Here is a 21,374-nt window from a genome sequence, read left to right on the forward strand (position 1 = left end):
AATTATCACTCACCAAACTCATAGATATGGACGAACTTTATAATGAGTTTTGCAGTATTAAAGAAACTCTGGATAAAATTATTGAGGAGCGTAAGTAAACACATTCGTTGAATGAAAAAAAAAAACTATTTATGAAACTTGGCATGAACTGTTTCGGCATTTGAATATACCGAAATTATTAAAGATTTTTCAGTTTATTGTGTCTATTCCATGTTCAAATGCCGCTGCTGAGAGGGCGTTTTCACTTTGCGGAAACGCCTGGACTGATTCAAGAAATAGACTGAGTGTTGAACACGTAAAGGCAGAACTGCAAGTAAAAATTAATTTTCAGTACAATTGCAAAGATTTTTATGACTATGTTATTAAAAATAAAAAATTGCTCAAATGTGCCAAATCACAAGACAAGTACTCTTTCAAAAAAAAAAACTAATTGTCTTGTGATAAGGTAGGTACTCTTAACTGAGCAAAGTGTTTTATTTAATGATTAATATTGTGTAAAAAAACTTAAGACGATTATTCTGTTAATTTTATTTCAAATTTTAAATAAAACTGATAAAAATGATTAAAATTGTTTTTCTTTCGATTTTGTAAATTTGTAGTATTGTCCCGTTTTTTTTTTGTCGAGTCCCGCTTGTAAATATTTGGTTTCCCGCTTATCCGTAAATAAGAGTTGGCAACCCTAGGTGCGCCGGATGCCCCTGGAGCAGTTGCGCCGGGACTCGGTGCTGTGGGCCGCCTACAACCGCGGGTGGGACGACCGCACGGCGGTATTCCGCAGTGTGATGTACCGCCCGTGGAAACGCACCGGTCCCGGAGCCCGAGACGGCACGCACCACCAGCGGGTATGCCGCGATCGCCCGCGATCCCCCCGTCTGCGCACCTTTTCCGCCAACCCTCCCTACCCTTGATGGCAACGCCGGTCCCACGGCCGCCGGTTGTTTTTACAGCACCAACAACGACGACACCGGCGACGACACCGACGACGACAACGGCGACAGTGACGACGACGGTAGCGACACCACCGCCAACGCCGAAACGCGGCCAGAGTAGCTGAGTTCCGGCCAGCGAAGAGGAGGACCGCCGGGGAGGGGCCATCACAACAGTTCCGACTGCAAAAGGCGACACCAACCACCACACCTATGTCATCAACCACCATCCCAACGGCACCAGGTCCACAGCCCACGGAGGAAGCGACCCCACCAGTCGCCGAGGCCACGACGCCGGAGGTAAATATACCTACCGGAGCAGTCGGAACCTCGGAACAGCCAACACCTGCCCCCACAACAACGAAGGATATGGAAATATCGCCGGAGGAAGAGGTGGAGCTGTTGGCAGACGGTGACGTCGCCAATCCCGAGGACGTGGACATGGAGGTCGTCTACGACATAGCCATCCGAGGCTACTTCGACGAACCCGCACCACCACAACCGGAGTTAAGACACCCGGGACCACGTCCGCCATAACCGGCTGGAACACGTGGTACTAACCCGGAATAGTGTCTACACCGGACACCCACCACCCAATCGCTGTCTGCTGGAAACCCGCTGTCCCTGGCGGTTTTTTTTTGGGAGGGGGGGAGTATGACGCGGCCCCGCGTAATAGCCATTTGAATTCAAACGGCATTTACGCGGAATACCGCTAATTACTTTTCTTACCAACCACCAGATGACGACGGACGACACCGACGTGCGATAACCGCACGCGGACCAACCGACCCGCCGACACCGCGAACCGGACCTAGGCTAGCCAGTCTTGTGATCCGCGCCTTACAGCACACAACCCGGTTCACCATTTGATTCCACCTTTTTTTCCCCTTTTGTTTTTTCATCGCCACTATTATTTTTTTATTTTTTTATTTTTTTTTTTTTGGTTGATTCACCTAATCCTTCGTTGTTCGCTTTGCTTACAAATAAACATTTCACACAAGCCAACAACCAGTGTTAGTTTTTCTTTATTGTTCCCCTCACCACTCGATCCTCACACTCGTGACGCCGTGCTCGCACCAGGACCCGCGTCATACCTAATAAACACAGCTTGTTACAGATGACTTTAAATTATTCATTTCGCGTTATCGGGATATGAATGTGAAGTAAAATATTTTAGTCAAACGCCGACTATGTGCCCTTAGATATTGTTTATTTTATACATGGAAAGTATTATAAAATTGATTTATAAATTTTAATTTTTTATTTATTTTCTATTTGGTAACTACGGTAATCAAACATATTTAAAAACTGTATTAATGTACTATTTTGTGTTTAATTATTCAAAATCAAAGTAAACAATGTTATTTTAACTATTCTGTAATATCTATCACTTAAAACAATTTTATTAAAATAAGGTATTATCAGTCCTATAGAGCATTGTTCAGCAATATGATGGTGAGTACAAATATTTTTTTTTTAATTCATTTCAATATTGTTTATTTTACTTAACTATTATTTTTAATGATTCTAATTTTTTTTTTTTTGCTCATTTGAGTAGGTAATCGTTTTTATATATGTCAGCTACATAATAATATTCTAGTTTATTTGATTACGGAATATATATATGAATCCTTTTAACTCATAACTTTCTATTAAGTGTGGTATTAGTGATAAATTTAACTATAATAAATTAATACTATTGACATTATTATAATGAAATTTTAATTAAAAAGTTAGTTAGGTATTCCTTAACAGACTTTCGTTTGAAAAATTAATTTTATTTATTCAAGTATGAAACTAATCATTAAAATTAAAAGAACGCTATGTTAAGCAAAACACTTATAACAAACGAGAGAACACGTTTTATCCAAATCCACTAAGATGGCAGCTGGCCATGATTGTGCTCATTCAGAAGCGATGTTAATTATTTTAATATTTTCTAAACTTTCGACTATGACGGATCACGTCAATACAAAATGCATAGGTAGATACACATAAATGCCGCCGTAATACGTTTAATATCTACGCGATATGTATTTATTGCATTATTAGATACTTAGATACCTACTATAAAATGTATACAAAATAGTAAATAATATATAATTTATAAAAATGACCTAAAGGTACACTTATTAGTTTTCTAAATTCTAAATGCTAAATTGGACATTTTACGTTAAATTTGTACATGTACTTGCTGCCTCTTGGCGCTTGCGTATTTTTTTATACACAATATAGTTGTACAAATCAAAGCCATGTTATATTTACAAGATTCTACCTTTCTGTTTAATAAGGCTGGTCCACACGAGCATATAGTGTACGCGCTTACGACGTACGTATATTTTAACGCACGTATTTATCAGTTCACATGACCGTTAAATATTACGCTTGTAGATGTAATATTTTTTTGAAAAAAAATAGTTTCCTACAGACTTTTTACAATACAAGACGTTGGTCATAGATGTAATGGATTCTAACGAAATTGTAACGTTCTCGTATTATTCGCTGTACTTACGAGCCAGAGAAGAAGCTAGATTTGGGTTCATCCTATACATTCTAAAAGTCAATTACATGGCCATTATTTTCAATTATGTAAACAACTTCGGAAAGACAATGTTAAGTTTTTTAATTATTTTTGCATGTCGATAAGTTCATTTGATGAGTTACTATCTTACATTGAAAATGACATAACGGCAAGATACAAATATGAGAACAGCTATTCAACCCGAGGAAAAGTTGGTGATAACTTTAAAGTATGTAGATATATAATAAATCAAGTTATAATTCAATAAACAATTAAATAATGAGGGAATAAACTAATTTTAACATTATTTTTATTTAATACTTCTATTATAATATATTATTTTTGTACACAAGCAAATCGTTTACAACTTGTTTTTAATATTTGGTAAAATTATTTTACCAAAGTATATTAATTATTAATTTAAAATCACAATAAATTTTAATAATGATAACCTCCTTCTAAAGTTCCGCTATCGTTTGACACATTTTTACCTTCAGCAGAAAATTGAGAATAATATGATCCAACAGATAATGTAGATGTTGATTGTATATTATCACGATCAGAAACCATATGAGCCGGATGATAATTTTATTCATTTCGTATGGCGTCTATGAGCAGCATCAACAACACTTAGCATATTAAAAGATATAAAATGTATACAATTAAAATTAAAATTAGAAGATGGTCAACAGTGATAAAACTTAAAAATAAATAAACACATAAAACATAAAATAAATAAGAGGTTCCTTATTTGGTAAATGTAGAAGTCATGCTATAGCTTCATATCTAGGTTTTTCATCCGTTCCCGCTTCTTCCTTCGCCAGGTAGATGTCTTCTATATTGCCTTTAAATGCACGCATTGGACACTCAGTGGTGATGTGATTGATCGTCTGGGATTCATAGCTACAGTCACACGTTTCATTATTACGCAGTCCCCATTTATACATCATGTGACCACTCCAACCATGACCAGTTCTAATACGGTATAGTGTTACCCAAGTATTTCTTTCGAGGTCAAATCCCGGTTGTTTTGTAATTGGGTTAATCACCAGTTTTTGGTTATCTGGATTTTCTATTGTTCAATCGTTTTCCCATTTAGAACTGATATGGAAATTATCTTTGATGAAATCCCTTGCTGTTTTCCATGGTGGTTTTCGTGGCTTAAGTCATTGAACATTTTCTAATGCAGTCAGGTCCGTGTGTATGATAAGGAGGGGGTTATTAGCGCACTTTTTCCATTTTTGCAATAGTGTATGTTCTCTTCGTAACTTTAGCGGAGCAATGTTACTAAGCACTGGTAGCCATTTTAGTGGTGTAGACTTTATCAACCCGCCAATTGTGTGTATTGCCGCATTAAGGTGTTTTTCTACGTTCTTTGCGTGGACGCTGTTAAGCCAGACGGGGGCACAATACTCAGCTGTAGAATACACTAATGATAGCGTGCTTATACGTAACGTATTCGCATCGGCTCCTCGTGTTGAGCTAGATAGCTTTGAAATGATGCTCTGACGGGTCTTGACTTTTGCTAATAGTCTGGTTAGGTGTTCTCTATAAGTGAGTGTTCTATCTAGAACCATGATGATAATAAATATTATTATGTGCGGATGCATTTACGATTGAAGGGCTTTGCATAGATTGATTCGTTGTTTGATTGTTTTGTAAACTGTACAGAAGTTTCATTGTTTTCATTCTAAATGTAAATTTTTGTTCCATATTTAAAGTTTGAACTGACAGAAGTAAGGAGTAAAAAAATGCCAAATCATCATCTTCAAGTGATTTCTTGGGTATTTTCTGACTTTCCATAAAATCAGTTAATGCACGTTCAACGTCTAATTTCTTAAATTTATTTTTGCTTTTGCTGTTTCAGTAGACGTAGGTTGAGATAAATTATCGTCTCTAGCTTACTCATTTTCATCCATATTATAAATGTTATCTTCAGCAGTCGATACATGGTCAAGACTAGATTCAGTGTATTTCGTAATTCTTTGGTCTTTCTCAAGAATGATAATTGCTCTGCATAAATGTATAATCTGATTTTTTTAGAACCTGGACCAGATTTTGAGTTTTCTTTTTTTTTTTTTTAATTTCTTGCATAATTATCGCGGATTATCCTCTTTGCCATTATTTTTTGCACTTAATAGAAATAATAAAATAAGAACTGCACTACAGTTTTAGAATTAGAAAAAGTACTGCTAGTGAAACTAGTGAAATTGTTAGAACAGTATGCACAATTATTTGGAAGGTCTGGAAAGAAAAGTGTATTCCTAACCCTGATAAAAATACATGGATTACAATTGCAGAATAATTTAAAACCCTAGCAAACTTTTCTGATTATATAAGAGCAGTTGATGGGAAACATATACGCATCATCGAACCGGAACGAAGTGGATCTTTGTAAATGCATTTTATACATTTTTTTTCCATAAGACTACTCGCCATTGCTGATACAAATTATAGATTTATTTATGTAGATATCGGCTCTTTTGGGAAGGACTCGGATTCTACAATTTTTAGAAATTCGGTACTTTGGGAAAAATTGGAAAAAAATAATCTCAATATTCCCGCATCAACACCAAGTACATTTCCCGAAATAGTCATCCCGCTACCTTTAGCTTTTGTTGGCGTTGAAGCATTTGGATTAACTCGGGTAATTATTTACCTGTTAAAAAAAAATTTCAACTATCGTCTTACACGTGCTAGACGATATGTCGAATACACGTTCAGTATACTGTCTAATAAGTGGCATATACTTCATAGACCTATCGATGTTAAAGTCAACTTTGCAGTAAATATGGTAAATGTTGTTGCTTTTAACATAACTTTGTAAGGGATTGAGATGGTTTTATTTTATGATGATAATCTTATAATCAATGGCCTAGAAGAGATCAGCGATATTGAAAATATAACTACTAACAGTATGAACAGAAATCAAAATCGATATCGTGAGGCGTTATTAAACTATTTTATAAGTAACGAAGGACAGTTACTTTGGCAGATGGATAAAATATAGTTGATATATACCTAACAGTAGTTTTTATTTTTTATGAGTTATAAATACATATTAAGTATAGATAAGTATAATTAATTATATTCTTGTATTCATAATATTATATAATTTTTTCATATATCTTCATAATTATCATTTAATTATAAAATTATAAAACTGTTTAATAATATTTAAGAAATTAATTTGAAATATTGTACCTAATATTAATAAACAGCCAATTACTAAGTAGGTAATTAAATATTAACAAAATACTTGCAAATTAATTTTTGCTGTACATCATTTTTACTGTTGAAATTTGGAAGTAAAAACACAGCTATTTCAATCCAAGCTGTTTTTTTTTTGTTTTTGTCCTTATAATCTTCATTAGAAGTATCCCATAATAATGGTCGTTTTTGAACTTCATTAATTAGAAGTTTGCTTATCGATATTAACCATATTGATTTTATTAAAAACAATATATATATATATTTTTTAATTAGAATTTTATACATAATGGCACACTGCTATTATGATACAGCTGTATAATTGTACATCCATGTGGCCCTTCAAGTTTGAAACAATGCAATTCTTCGACTTTCGTTTACATGTTTCAACGTGCGTTGTAGTATAATACACACAGGCAAAAATCAACGTCCGTTCATACGCAAGTACATTTTGACGCACGTCGTTGGTGTGGCCATATCCATAAATATCTATAAAATGCTACGACGGACGTCAAAATTAACGTGCGTTACGACGTATATTATACACTCGTGTGGCCCCCAAAAAAAATAAAAACAAAAATAATAAAAACAGATAAGTACGCATATAAATATATCAAATAGCTTTTATACTAATACAATAACACTATGATGTTTCTTTCTTATAATTGAAGTTTGCCAAGCATTTTCGTTTCCCAAAATGAAATATTGAAGTGTATTTCTTAAACGTGTATTGCATTATTTGTGTACAATCTACAAAATTAAATACATAATTAAAAAGACCCAGTTTGCTATCAATAACTCACAATCTGTTTGATTATTTTTTTGCTCCAATAACACTGGTTGTTTCTTTGGTGACGCATGGTATTTGGTTTCTAAAACGAAATGATCTCCGACTTGTCCATCAATTAATATTTTAAATTGTACAAACCTATGTTCATAATTTGTAAATAGCCACTTGAGCTCACTGCTAAATATGGATACTCTCGAGTTTCGATCGATTTACAAACTAAACAACTGGACGGAAACTTGAAGATATGCTTCAAAGTTTGTTCTGACTAGGGATTTTATTTCAATTCCATAAGCCATTAATTTGCATGTAGTAGATAATTTATACAGCATTCCATGCATTTTTGACTGCCGCTTTTAGAGTCTTTCATTTTACATACCTCACCGAATTTAGAATCTGTCTATCGTACTCACCTTTCTTTATTCCAAATCTGACTGTGAGTTTGGTTCTTAATTAATTTTTCAACTTCATATCGATTAGATATGAACATCACTAAACTATTGCTAAAATTACTTTTTTTAATGTTCATTATTTAAACTGGGATGGTAATTCAAAAGATCAGCTAATCCATAATTTTTACCAGTTGCACTACATTTTTACTTGGGGTTTGTTTGTATAATGGCAGGGCTAAACAGTTTTCGTCTCCTATTGTTATTTCTAATTCGAGTTATATTTACTTCAGAATTTTCCTATTAAAAACACAATTATTAGTTAATGTGTATGCAATATAATGTAATATTCGATTAATATTAAAAATAAGTAAATAACAAATTAGATTGTTCTTAAATTTAATTTAACTAGACTTTTGAAAATATTTTTTTTTTATTTGAATAGAGCGGATAAATTTTTTTAAATTATACGCTAAAACAGCATTTTTGACCAGTGTTTTATAAGTATTCTCCCTTGTGTAATTGATCTGTTTTCTACCAATATGCTTAATGTGCATCTATCTGTGTTTATCAAGCTGTTGTATTGTTCATACCGGTTGTCGTCTTTGCTTTCAATCAAACATTCGGTATTTGCTGCTAGTCTACAGAAAATTTGTCAAATATTAGCCATAAAACCAATTTTATCAGTTTTAGGCACGAAATTTATTTTACTTCTAACTTAAGGTCCTGTACAAAAGTAGAAAGACAGTTATTATGCTGTCCAAGGCGATGATATGGGCTTCTCATAATATATTTTCTAAGGTCTAAAAAAATATATAGGTAGGTTCTATTTAAATAATATGTCGGTCAATTATTTATAGGTACAATATAATGAACCTAACTATCTTTATTTGTAGGTAATAGTTAAAAATATTTATCGTACCTACTAACGTCTTATTATTTATAAAAGTGATTAATTTACATTTAGAGTTTAGACGATGTCCAATATCTTAAGTAATATCTGAACGAAAACGTAAAATATTATTTCTCGTTAGTAATATTACAGTGCAATGGCGTGTTGACAATGTTTTTAAGGAGCGGGCGCTCCATCAATATCTTAGGGGTGGGTGGCTAATAATTAGTTGGGTACTTTTTTGCTTTTACGAGGAATAGAATTATAATTTTGTAATCATTAATAGAAGAATAGACTATATGCCATAACTTATAATAGTACTACGGTAGCGGTAGTACGTACCTATGTTGTTTTTCTTTATAATAAACACAAACGTAGTCCGTGCCATAGAATATAACAATATGTCCGTACAAAACGGTTTCGTAGTTAATACATTATATTATGTAAAATATAGTATATACTATTATACTGTATTCAAATATTATCAGTTAATATTTAATCCAGTTTTATTTTTAAAATATATGGAACTATGGAAGTGGGAATCCCTAATTACACTATTTGTTATCAAAATAATTCACCAAACTTCGCCCGTTTGCTGGCTATAAATTTTAATTGAAAATATTATGTCAACAACGCTGTCGACAGCTACGGTGTACGTCCTATATATAGTAAATAATAGATAATAAGATATACTATTAAACTAAAGTCACTAGTCAGATCGACCGCAACGTCTGCACCGACTGCATTTGTAAATTGTGTTATATGATTAATTGTTAACGAAATTTTCTTCAGTTTAGTTCAGTTACATTAAAATTAATACTTTAAAAGTTGATAAAATGTCAGAAAACAAAAATGTATGTTTATGTGGAAAAAAAAGAAAAAAATAATGATACAAACTGAAAACGTCATCTAACAGCATGTGATGTTGCAAAATTAAAAAAATCAAAGACTGTATCAAATCTACTGTCTTATATGTCTTATATAACGAAAAAAAGAACTATAGATGATGAAGTGCCGCCATCTCTATCAAATAAAGGTAATTTTTGTATTTTATTTGGCAAAAAAAAAAAAAATGACAATACTTAAATACAATTATCAACGACCTACCTAATTATGCTATATTTTATTATAAATTGTATTTGACTAAGTGTATTGGGATTCAAATAATTTCTAAATTATAACAATCATGCTTTACTGTTCACCTATTAGTTATTACCTACCTGTCCTACCTATTTGGAAAAACATATTTTATATTGTCTTTAGAGGTTTGACTTTAATTTATATTAAATTTTTTAAGATTTTAAAATTGACTAGGTAGGTACTTGATTAGTTTTATAAAAATAGAATCCAACATAAATATTTATTAATATAAAAAAATTTCTTAATTAATTTTAACAATTTTTTTTTGCATTTCCTTTTATATTTATAAAATATCTACCTATGTTAGGCAATTATTTCATGGGAAAAAAGTTCCATTAATTTACATCTATAATCATTAGAATTTGAATAAGATTTTATAGATATATTTGTATTTATTGAACAGTTATTATAAAGAAAAACACGGAGGCTATCACTTCAAATTATAGTGCAGTAACATCAAACGATTTAGTAATCAACTCAATAGCTTCTTGTAAGTATTAGTATAATAAGTATTTTAATAAGCATGTAGGCAGGGCTGGGCAGTATCTCAGATACTAGTATTTAAGATACGTATCTGAGATAAAATTGTAACTTGTATTGTGTATTTAAATACTTTTTTTGACTTATATCTAGAATTTTTTTATTATCAAGATAGATACCTCCTATTATGTACTTATATTATTCCATTAAAATATTGCATAAAAAAAAACATTGAGTAATTTACATGTTTATTTATTTTATTTTGAAAAGGTAGTAAAATGAATGTAGTTGTTGAATCGTTGAATTTGTCCAGTGTCCGGTCTGATGAAGATCAACCTGATTGTATATCAACTGATGACATTGAAGGTAGGTACAATTTAATATTTGTTTTATTTAATTGGAAAATTTAATAACCAACCCAATGTATGTTAAGTGCAAATAAAATGTAGTTTTAATTAACATTGACTAAATATATATTTAAAGAAAAAAACTGAAAATTAATTTAGATGTTACTTATTTAACAGATATTGGTAACATCATGGAGCAAGAGTGCAAGACCTTATGCATTTCCAACAATTTCCTAATGATCCATCAAAAATTTTAAATTTAAGAATGTCCACAGAACAATTTGTTTATGTTGCGTCTTTACCACCATGTCAACCTAAAGCATCTGAGTTAAAAGGAGGTATATTTCCAACTAAAATGCAAGGCAAATGGTTGCGTTCTTTTCGTGAGGAACATTATTATAAAAAATTCCATCTGGTGAATTTATTAAGCGAAATTGAATCTCATATTCCCCATCACAAGACAAAGTTTATTGTATTGTTTGCAAACAATTTGGTATTGTATTGTTTGCAAACAATTTGGTAAAGAAGATGCCAAACGTTTTCAACTAGTGCGGTTTGATTCTTATGATTGGAGTCATATATCATTGAAGCTTAAATCACATGAATCAAAAAGTGTCCATTTGGAGTCTGAAATTCGAAGAGCTATGTTTATAAGTAATCAGAGAGTAGTTAGTACAATTTTTGAAACTTCAAACACAAATGTTGGTGAAAATAGGGAAATTGTTAAAGTAATTTTTGGAATTCTTATCTACCTTGCTCGTCAAAATATAGCATTTCGAGGTCACGATGAATCTTGGACATTAAATAATCAAGGTAATTTTATCGAATTGATTAAATTTATATCAAAATATAATCCAACGCCTTCGTCTCACTTATCAACAATTCAAAACTCAAAAAAAAAAGAATCGATTAACATCAATCTAAGCCAAAATAATATGCTACATTTACTTGGTGAAATGGTTCGGGAAAATATTTTATTCAAAATTAAAAAATCTGGAGTATTTTCATTCATTATAGATACTACAACAAATGTTTCTAATATAGAACAACTTTCATTAGTAATTAGGTTTATAAATGAAAATGAAGAAGTAGAAGAGAGATTAATTGCTTTAGAAAATGTAGCAGACGCAAGAGGTATTGGTATGTTTAACGTTGTGTGTAATATTTGTCAAAAATATGATATTGATTGGGAAAATCAACTTTGTGCACAATCATATGCTGGGGCATCTTCCATGCAAAGCCAATACTCTGGTGTTTGTGCTTACATTCAAGAAAAAAATCTTAGAGTAATTTATGTCTGGTGTTTTTCTCATATTCTAAATCTGGTTGTGGTGGATACTTGTGATACAAGACTATGAGAAATTTTTTTGGAGATTTGCAGTCATTAATAGCTTTTTTAAGAGCAAGAAAGCGTACTGTAATTTTTTTAAACCATTAAAAAATTTGTTATCCAGAGAAAGAGTTTGTAGAATGAAAAATTTTTCTTCTACACGTTGTACATCTCATGGTCGTGCTTTGACAGTTATATTAGAAAAATATAAAGCAGTTATGAACACTTTAGAAGAGTTATCAAACTCAACTGAACGTTTAACATCTTCAATGGCATCAAATTTAATGTCTACTATTTCTTCATTAAAGTTTGTTAAACATTTATTATTAACGAGAAGTATCTTTGAGCACCAACTCCATTATCAATGTATTTACAATCGCTATCATTTTATTTCATCACTGCTTGGACGATGTTTGATAATTGTACTAAGAAATTGTCAGAATTAAGAAATGAGCAACATTTAGATGCTTTATCGGCTGAAGCCAAAAGATTTTCCCTAAAAAATGAACTTGAAGAAATATGGTTTCCAGAAAAACGGGTTCAGAGACGGAAAAAATGGCTGGAGAAAATACGAATGATGAAATAGTATCAAATCCCAAAGATGATTTTAAAATACATGTTTATTACACAGTCTTAGATCAAATATTTACATCTATAACAACCCGATTTGAAGGATCACAAGAAATGTTATCAGACTTGTCCCTTCTGTCCGTTGATCGACTTATTGCTACAAGTAAAGGGTGTCCAATACCTGAAGATGGTTTTATGTATCTGGATAAGTGGATTTCAAATTTACAAATTGAAATTAGAGTATTCTACTTGTGCATACAATTTCCTTAAATTTAAAACAAATATAGTAATTGAAAAACTGCATAAAAATGTTTTAATAAGTGAATCAGATGCGGATACAAGTACTAATTCAGATCAAGGCAATAATGAAATAACTGAAACTAAAATGAAAGTTTTAAATGTATTAAAGTTATTAAATACATTTAATTTGATAACTGCATTTCCTAATATGTATATGGCATATACATTTTTGAGTACCATACCAGCAACATCAGTAAGTAGCGAAAGGATTTTTTTTTAATTAAATTAATTAAGACTAGAATTCGTTCAACAATGGTACAGACAATGGTCTTGACAGTTTGTTGCTCTTATCATGTGAAAAGGATGTAATTATTAATCCAGATGAAGCAATAAACAAGTATGCCAATACCTCTAAATTACTACAAGAAGCATTGTTATATAAGTAACATCATATATCTTGTTAAAATATTTAAATTATTATTTATTTATTAAGAATTAACATTATAGTATAGGTACTTGGTATTTAAGGAAATAGTTTTAGTTATTTTATAGTTTATTTTAATTGATGTTAAACAACTATGAAACATGAATTGAGTATATTATAATATTGTAATAAAGTATCATTATTATTAAGCAAATTAAATTGATTTACATTAACCGATAACACATTGATAAAAACTGTTAATATAAGACGTGATCTTCAATAACTATGAAAAAAAAAATGAAAATACTACTATTTATATTCTTATATAATATTATATCTTATATATTTAAAAATTATTGACATACAATAATCTAAGTTAGTAGTTTATTAGGTACGTTTGTTGTAGTTTGAATGCGAGTGAAGCGATTTTGGTATGTAGGAATATTTAATAAAACGGGTGGGTAGGTGGTTTGTTAGAAGCAAAAATAGTTCAACACGCCACTGTTACAGGGCCGTAACTAGAGGTTGGCAACATGGGCGCAGTAATGTAAGGGGTGTGTTTGAGTTAAATAAAAATGTTTTTTTTTTTTGTAACTTGGTTTTAAGACTCGATTATTTGAATAAATATACCATGGCAATATTTTGATTAACACGTAAAAATGTAATATTATTATATTTATAAAAAAAATATAGATACCTATGAAATAAAACAAAAAAAGCGCCAAAATAAAATTCGCCAAGGGCGCCGTGGAGGGTAGTTACGATACTGAGTAATAAATTTACAAATTATTACTGGATATACAGTTTTTTTTCGAAAGATCTGACATTTTCATTCGTTTTCATTCTGGGTACAATGACAGTTCTTTAAGTAAATTTAAATCTTTTACAGACCAGATATAGCCCAGGGAGCTTTAAACCAATAAAATACGTAAATTCGAACAATAAATAATGAAAATCTTTTCATATACTTTATATAGATGTTATAAATTGATTTTTTAAATATATTAATTTTAATGATGTAAATTGCACGTGACATCCATCGCACCCGTCGTACTGCTCCAGGCTGAAAAATATTATACCTCTTGTAGGAACACCACCGAGATAGATAATTATGAGTTTTAATAGCTCCCTGTAATAGTTACGCGCGAATGAAATAAAATTAATTATTCCTTGCAAAATATTATGACTTCGTCTCGCTTACTTATTCTTCTTTTCTAAAACTTGAAACTTATTTCCATCAATATTTTTTCACTGTTGAAATGTCTGAAATATCTGAATGTTTGACTCAGTTGATGGTTTGTTATAACATCCCTGTAAGAAGGTGTTATAACCTTAGTTTTTACATACTAAATTTATTCTACAACAGACGCCCCCAACGAAGAAGGGTGTATCTCACATTTTATCATTTTTCAGGAGAGCAGTTAAAAGTTAACTAAATTTAATTGTTATTCCGGATTTCAATTTTTTCAAATTTAGCTTTTTTAAATATTTGTATTTTTTGTTAACACAATTGGTTGTTTTTGTTGTGTCAACAAACCCCCCCCCACCCCCGAAAGTTGCGTAATTGCTTAATTGACAAAATATAATAATAATAATAATATCATACTTATTGACCACACGCAAACAATTTTGCGGGTAACCATCATTATAGCCACCATGTGACCTCAAGCAATAACCAATCACAGAGACGCAGTGGGTGAGACCATGTCTATAATACCAGTGCGGAGCACGTAAACATTCAATATTCTACTCGTCTTTGTCGTAGCAAGACCCACCACGAGCATGCTTGCGCGGTATAGACGTACTCTTTTCTTCTACACGCCTATTCTGTAGCATGACTCACCATGGGCAGACTTGCGTGGTTTAGATCTTCTATAACTGATAAATAAAAAATAATAGAAGAAACCAAGTTAGGAAGAGTCAAAGCATATTGGGAGCGTCAATGTCCAAAAAATAAACCAAGCCTTAAAATAAAGAAATCCCCAGAGAGTGCTACACAGCGGCAAAGAAAACGACGAGCCTGTATTGCCAAAGCAGCTGCCACATTACAGTCAATGCCATCAACGAGTGTTCAACAGCAGCCTGGTGGCAATAGTCCATTTAACCATGAATGCTTGATGGTTGTAACAACTGCTAAGGTATTTCGAGATCCTCAATTGCCATCGACTAGTGCAGCTACAACATCCATTCCAACCAATAAGCCTTCGACATGGCAGTATCCAAAACCGAAGCGCATTGCATATAATCCACCATCTTCCCCAGAAATTTAAGTTCTACCACTGATGAAAAGAAAATTATTTTCTGGTGTTTCAGCTGTTACATAACTCGATTTTCAAAGTCAATCAGCTTGGACAGCGAGTAATTGTCCAACTTCTCAATTATCAATTTCTGATAATAATTTGTCCTTCTCAAATATTACTTCTGGTGATTTCACTACTCTCGTTCCAAACATTTAAAGGCTCACGCTTAGTTTACAAAAAATGTATCAACAGTAGCTTTGATACTGCTTGTGGTGTTTGCGATCGCTTGTGGTTCCAAAATGATTTTAGAAATGTATTGGCTCGGTCTTACACTATTTTACAAAAAACTATTTCCACAAATTAATTTAGAAACAGCAAAAATGTATGCTGTGTATCATTATCTTAGCAAAAAATACCATCTTTTTTGAAGTCGAATGGTTTCACGTATCCCATTTACTTAAACTTGGTATTATCATAGAGCGATTAATCTCACCGTGCTTGCCTTTGATGTCAATCCGAAGGCTCCGGCACAGCAATGGCCAATATGGCATTTTGGGACAAATAATCAATGTACCGGTAGAAGTCGAGAATGTGGTAAATGTATTACCTCGTGAACTCGATAGTGACTATTGCATTGACGTGCATATCAAAAAGAAAAAAATCCACAAGTCCAGTTATCTGAGAAGGTTAGTAAGGAAAGGCGTTGTTAAATCTTGGCATCGATATTTAAAAAATTCGCCACTATACAGAATTTATAATATCAACGTAGATGTATTCCTAGCCCAAGATTGTGATAATGATGATGATGGTGATACCGATGTATTGAATATTAATGCATTAGGTGAAGTGATTGAAATTGATGAAAGTCTACACGCCCAAGTTAGGTACAACAGACTCAGACTTTAAGGTTGAATGAAGACAAGGATTTGTATATTATTCCAGAGGAAAATAACTTGCTAAAATCTATTTTATTTGACGAGCACTGTGAAGAACTCTCGTTTCTAGGTATTTATCTGGGAAGAATTAGAACATTCAAAGATAATATTTAGGTGACACCTTTTCAAATGGTAACCAACGAGCATCGGAGAGCGGACCGTCGAGAACTCCTACTCATTTACTCTATATGGCAATGAAGATCATGCTACTACGGACCCGAGATTCTCGGAAGGTTGCTTTTAAATTCATCGGGAAAGATACTAATTTAACTAAAGAACAAATTAAATTACCAGACTTCATCAATGTATGAGAACAGGTGTATTGAGAACAATTTGGCATTCCTCAGACATATTCCAAAGTCCGCATATAACTGGGCTTCACAAATTTGGTAAGCCAACGTTCTTCCTTTCAACGAGCGCCAATGAAAATCGCCGAAACGATGAATGAACACCATGAATTTTATATTGAGGATATTACTCGAAAACTAAGCATTGACATGCCTAACTCCATTGAGGCTACCAATCAAAAAGCGGCATAGTATTTGCTGAGGCAGCCTATGCCTTATACCTGGAATGCAGTGCTTTATTTGCAAACTGTATGACCGGTAGAACGGCAGCATGTGAAAAAAAAAACAAATCAACAAATGGAAGATGATGAAATCGATGACGAATCAACAGATATTTGGAAGGAAAACTGGTTCAAAAAATATGAAAATAGTCCAGCAGAGCTCGAAGATCTAACTAATGCCCAGTCAGCTGCTATAATTATACTATCACCTATGATTAATGGAAACGCTGTACATATCCTCGCATACTCAGATATCGTAATTATGACATTGCCTCTGCTTTTTCAGAATATAAGCGTGAAATGGTCACTTTGCATTTGCCGTTTTGCCACGAAAAAACTAAAATACTCTACGAATTACGATTTCTACGATTGTATGATGATAATGAGCTGCGTATATTACATAGCAGAAATGTGTTTTGAGGAAAAACTAGGTATTGCAAAATTGAATGAAGCCTGAAAAAAAGATATAATATGTAGCTGATGACGACCCTGAAATCACTGCGGCCAATGGTGAACTCGAAATTAATGGTGATCATTTGCCAGTGAACGACCGTATGTGGATCTTTTTGCAAATGGATACGCAGAAATGAATGATGACTTTCGATTTGCCACTATAAAAACCATTACACATAAACGGAAAATCTTATGGATAGACAAGAATTCTTTCGCTTGATGTGGTCGGCAAATGTAAAACAAAAAGGCCTTCTCATTCACATTATTCAACATCTTCTTAATGGTAATAAAGAGGAACCTTTGCAAATCTTTTTCAATGGTCTAGCGGGTTGTGGCAAAACTTTTGTTATCCATGTGCTCATGGATATTTACAATCGTTTTACGGATAACGATGCTTATTGTAATGCATTTATCACCTGCACTTCGACGGGCAAGGCAGCAGTTGCTATTGATGGAACAACTGTACATACTGCTTTGAAAATCACAACAGGAAAAAATTATCGACATTCGTATACTGAAGCCATGAAGTTTCGAAGTCTCTTCAAATACGTTCGCGCCGTCATTATTGATGAGGTAAGCATGGCGTCAGCAGAGATTTTATAATGGATTGATGACAGACTAAAGCAAATCACTGACATAGATAATTCGTTTGGAAGAAAAGACATATTTTTCAATAGTGATTTGCGGCAGTAAAGCAACTCCAATCTATCAACAAAAAAAGTCTATTCTTCCTGGGTCGATGGTGTGGCATCAACTTCAATTTTATGAACTGATTCAAGACATGCGCCAAGAAAACTTAGAGTTTTCTCAGGCATTCACACAAGTAGGCAATGGCGAAAAACTACTCCAATTACAGCAGGAGTTAATAGATTTTTGTTTCTTCATTCAAGAGCGTGCAGATTAACTTTGTTATATAGGATTGAGACTTTTCTTCAAAAATGTTGATGTGGATACGTTTAATTACTTAAAATTTCAAATGACTGGTTAATAGTTAAAAATAAATCATTAGGTTGTTTAGTATGTAAGAGCATAACTAATTTAGGATTATCATTTGATCAAAATTACGTCTTTCAAAACCATGGCAAGATTGTTCAATAATTCCAAGTGGTAATAATAAAGTGACTCATATGTCAAGTCTGAGAAAAAAGATATTTGAACACAAAAAATCTGACCCCCCATCTCAAAGCAATAGAAATATATAAACAGTCTGAAAAAAAACAAATTGAAAAAAGCTTCGAAAATTCACATAAATCAAATATGCTGACTACTGAAAAAGTATTTAAAACCGTTAATAAAATCGTTAAAACTCAAAGACCATTCGTTGACTTACCAAATGAAATAGATTTACAAGTTGTAAATGGTATACACATGGGTAACATTTTACATTTTGATAAAACATGTTCAGCCTCGCACTTCATTCATATAGCATTGGAAATGAAAAAAAACTATTTGCCAAAATATCATATCAACTTAAAAAAAATTTGTATTTTAATTGATGAATCTACGATGTTTACAAATTAATAACGTTAGTAGTTGTTATACGAACATTTTTCGAAGATTATCCAGATGATCCTTACATATTTAATCTTGATTTTATTGAGCTTCCTAAAACATCAGCTGAAACAATAACTTAATCATTACTTAATTGTTTACAAAATTATGGATTTGAAAAAACTTTTTTGGATGAATGTTTAATTGATTTTGCATGTGATGGAGCTTCTGTTATGATTGGAAAAAACTTAAAATGACATTTCCTAAATTAATTGTTTGACATTGTTCCAATCCGTTTGGAACTTGCTGTCGGTGATGTTATTAATGAAGTATCTGGTATAAATCATTTTAAAATATTTATGAACAAACTTTATACTTTGTATCACCAATCACCAAAAAATTCAAATGAATTAAGAAAAATCGCTAGTTCATTAGAAATACAAATTTTAAAAAATGGTAGAATTTCGTCAGTTCGTTGGATGGCTTCGAGCAAACGTATAGTTAATGCAGTTTTAAACAGTTAGTCGGCGCTTTGTAAACATTTTAGCTTGGCTTCAATGGATTCTACAAGAGATTCTAGTGAAAAAAGTAAATACAGTGGGTTATATAGAATGATGACAAGTTTACAGTTTGTAATTAGTTTAAATGCAATGTCTGATGCTTTAGATGAATTAGGGAGTTTATCAGAATACTTACAACGACTTGATATCACATTAATAGAAGCTGTTATGTCAATAAGAACGACAATTCGTGTGTTAGACTCTATGGCAACTGATCCTGAACCTAAATTAACAAAAGCTATGGTATAAATTAACGATAAATTGTTTAAAAATGTTATGTTACACAATGGTTGAGTTATACAAATTAATACAGCTCAATTTTATAGAAGTTTAGCTAATAACTTAAAAACTCGAATGATGATTTCTAGTTCGTCAAATGTCAGTATTTCAAATGAAAAACATCGCCAGGAAAACGTTAATACTTTAACAAATTTAATAAACTGTATAGGGACCTTAAATCCAAAAAGTTGGCCTAGATCAAATGTTGGTGAAATAGAAAATATAACATATGATGACTCAAATATTCAAAATGTATACCAACAGTTTCGTTTAAATGAACATGATATACTTGAAAACTTTAGAATTTTCAAAATACATTTAGGACCAGGGGTTGTTCCAAATAAGTTAAAACCACTTTTCAATGCCATTGCTACGATTCCTATTTCAACAAGTGAATGTGAACGAAATTTTAGCGCTATGAATGAAATCATTACATCATTAAGAACTTCACTATCCATAGAAACTACTGCTGCATTGTTATTTATTAATTGAGTAGGACCACCTCTATCAGAATTCAACCCACAAAAGTATGTCAAGTCTTGGTTATTAAAGGGCCGACATTCCGCTGATGACACAGAGAAAAAAAAATATAAAGTAAGTATAAATCATTGGGGACTTAATTATAATAAATTAATAATTACTACTTATGACTTAGGTTAGGTTATGTATATCGTGGTAAGATAATTGAAAATTTTAATTTGAATACATGACTAATTTTTTTTGTTTTTGAGTTTTTATAGTGTAACTAAATATTACTGACGAAAATTGTGATTTTAATATGAATATAATGTATATTTATATACCTACTTATATTAAAGATATATTTTTACGTGTATTTAATAATAGTGTATAGCGTTCCGGTTCAGAAAATATTCCATGCCGAGGACTGGCGATAACACAGAATTATCATAGTCCGTTTTTCTATGGTACTGGTTTATCACTACTGCAGACTGCAGTAGATATTAGCATGGTTAAATAACTAGGTATGATCTCATTAAGACGCATTTGCGTTCTGGGCTGCGCACGTACTATTCTCAATTTGGCATGGAAAGAAATCTTAACTGGCAGTGATTTTTATCACCGTATTACGTCGGTCGGTATACCTCTTATCTATCTTTGCCAGTGGCGGCCATGACACCTGCGTACCACAAAGTTGCAATCATACCTAGTTATTTAGCCATGGATATTAGATACTGCCTATTATAAAAAAAATACAGTTTACCTACTGTACCTATGTATTTACAAAATAAATAGGACTTGACTGTTACTATACAGACAATTAGAGCAAGGTAACATTGGCATCAAACATCAATATTACTAGATATTATTTTGTAAGACTGAAGTTGACTTAATAATTTTTTTAATTATATTAACATTCATAAAAGATATTATTTGTTTAATTTAATGAATATTTTACGATTTACTTCAATACAAACTAGTTTACTCCTATCACTTAGTTAAAAATGTATGTACACTTTCAGTTTAAAAAAACTAATAATAATAATAATTTTAATTATAAACGTTTCAACCTAAGGTGGAAGTGTATTACAGTCTTGGTTGTGTATTACGAATCAAGTTATTAATTAAAGGAG

General features: G+C 32.1%; 1 protein-coding gene across 1 annotated transcript in view; it reads left to right on the top strand.

Moving 5' to 3' along the window:
* Nucleotides 1-2,234: 2,234 nt before the first annotated feature.
* LOC126554548 (uncharacterized) overlaps nt 2,235-21,374 on the top strand; it is a 31,597-nt gene continuing 12,457 nt past the window's right edge. The window contains exon 1 of the mRNA XM_050209606.1: nt 2,235-2,381. Coding sequence (XP_050065563.1) covers nt 2,376-2,381 — 6 coding nt within the window. The 5' untranslated portion in view covers nt 2,235-2,375. The remainder of the gene's footprint in view (nt 2,382-21,374) is intronic.

Source organism: Aphis gossypii, unplaced genomic scaffold (assembly GCF_020184175.1).
Source record: "Aphis gossypii isolate Hap1 unplaced genomic scaffold, ASM2018417v2 Contig00537, whole genome shotgun sequence".
Classification (NCBI taxonomy): Eukaryota; Metazoa; Arthropoda; class Insecta; order Hemiptera; family Aphididae; genus Aphis; species Aphis gossypii.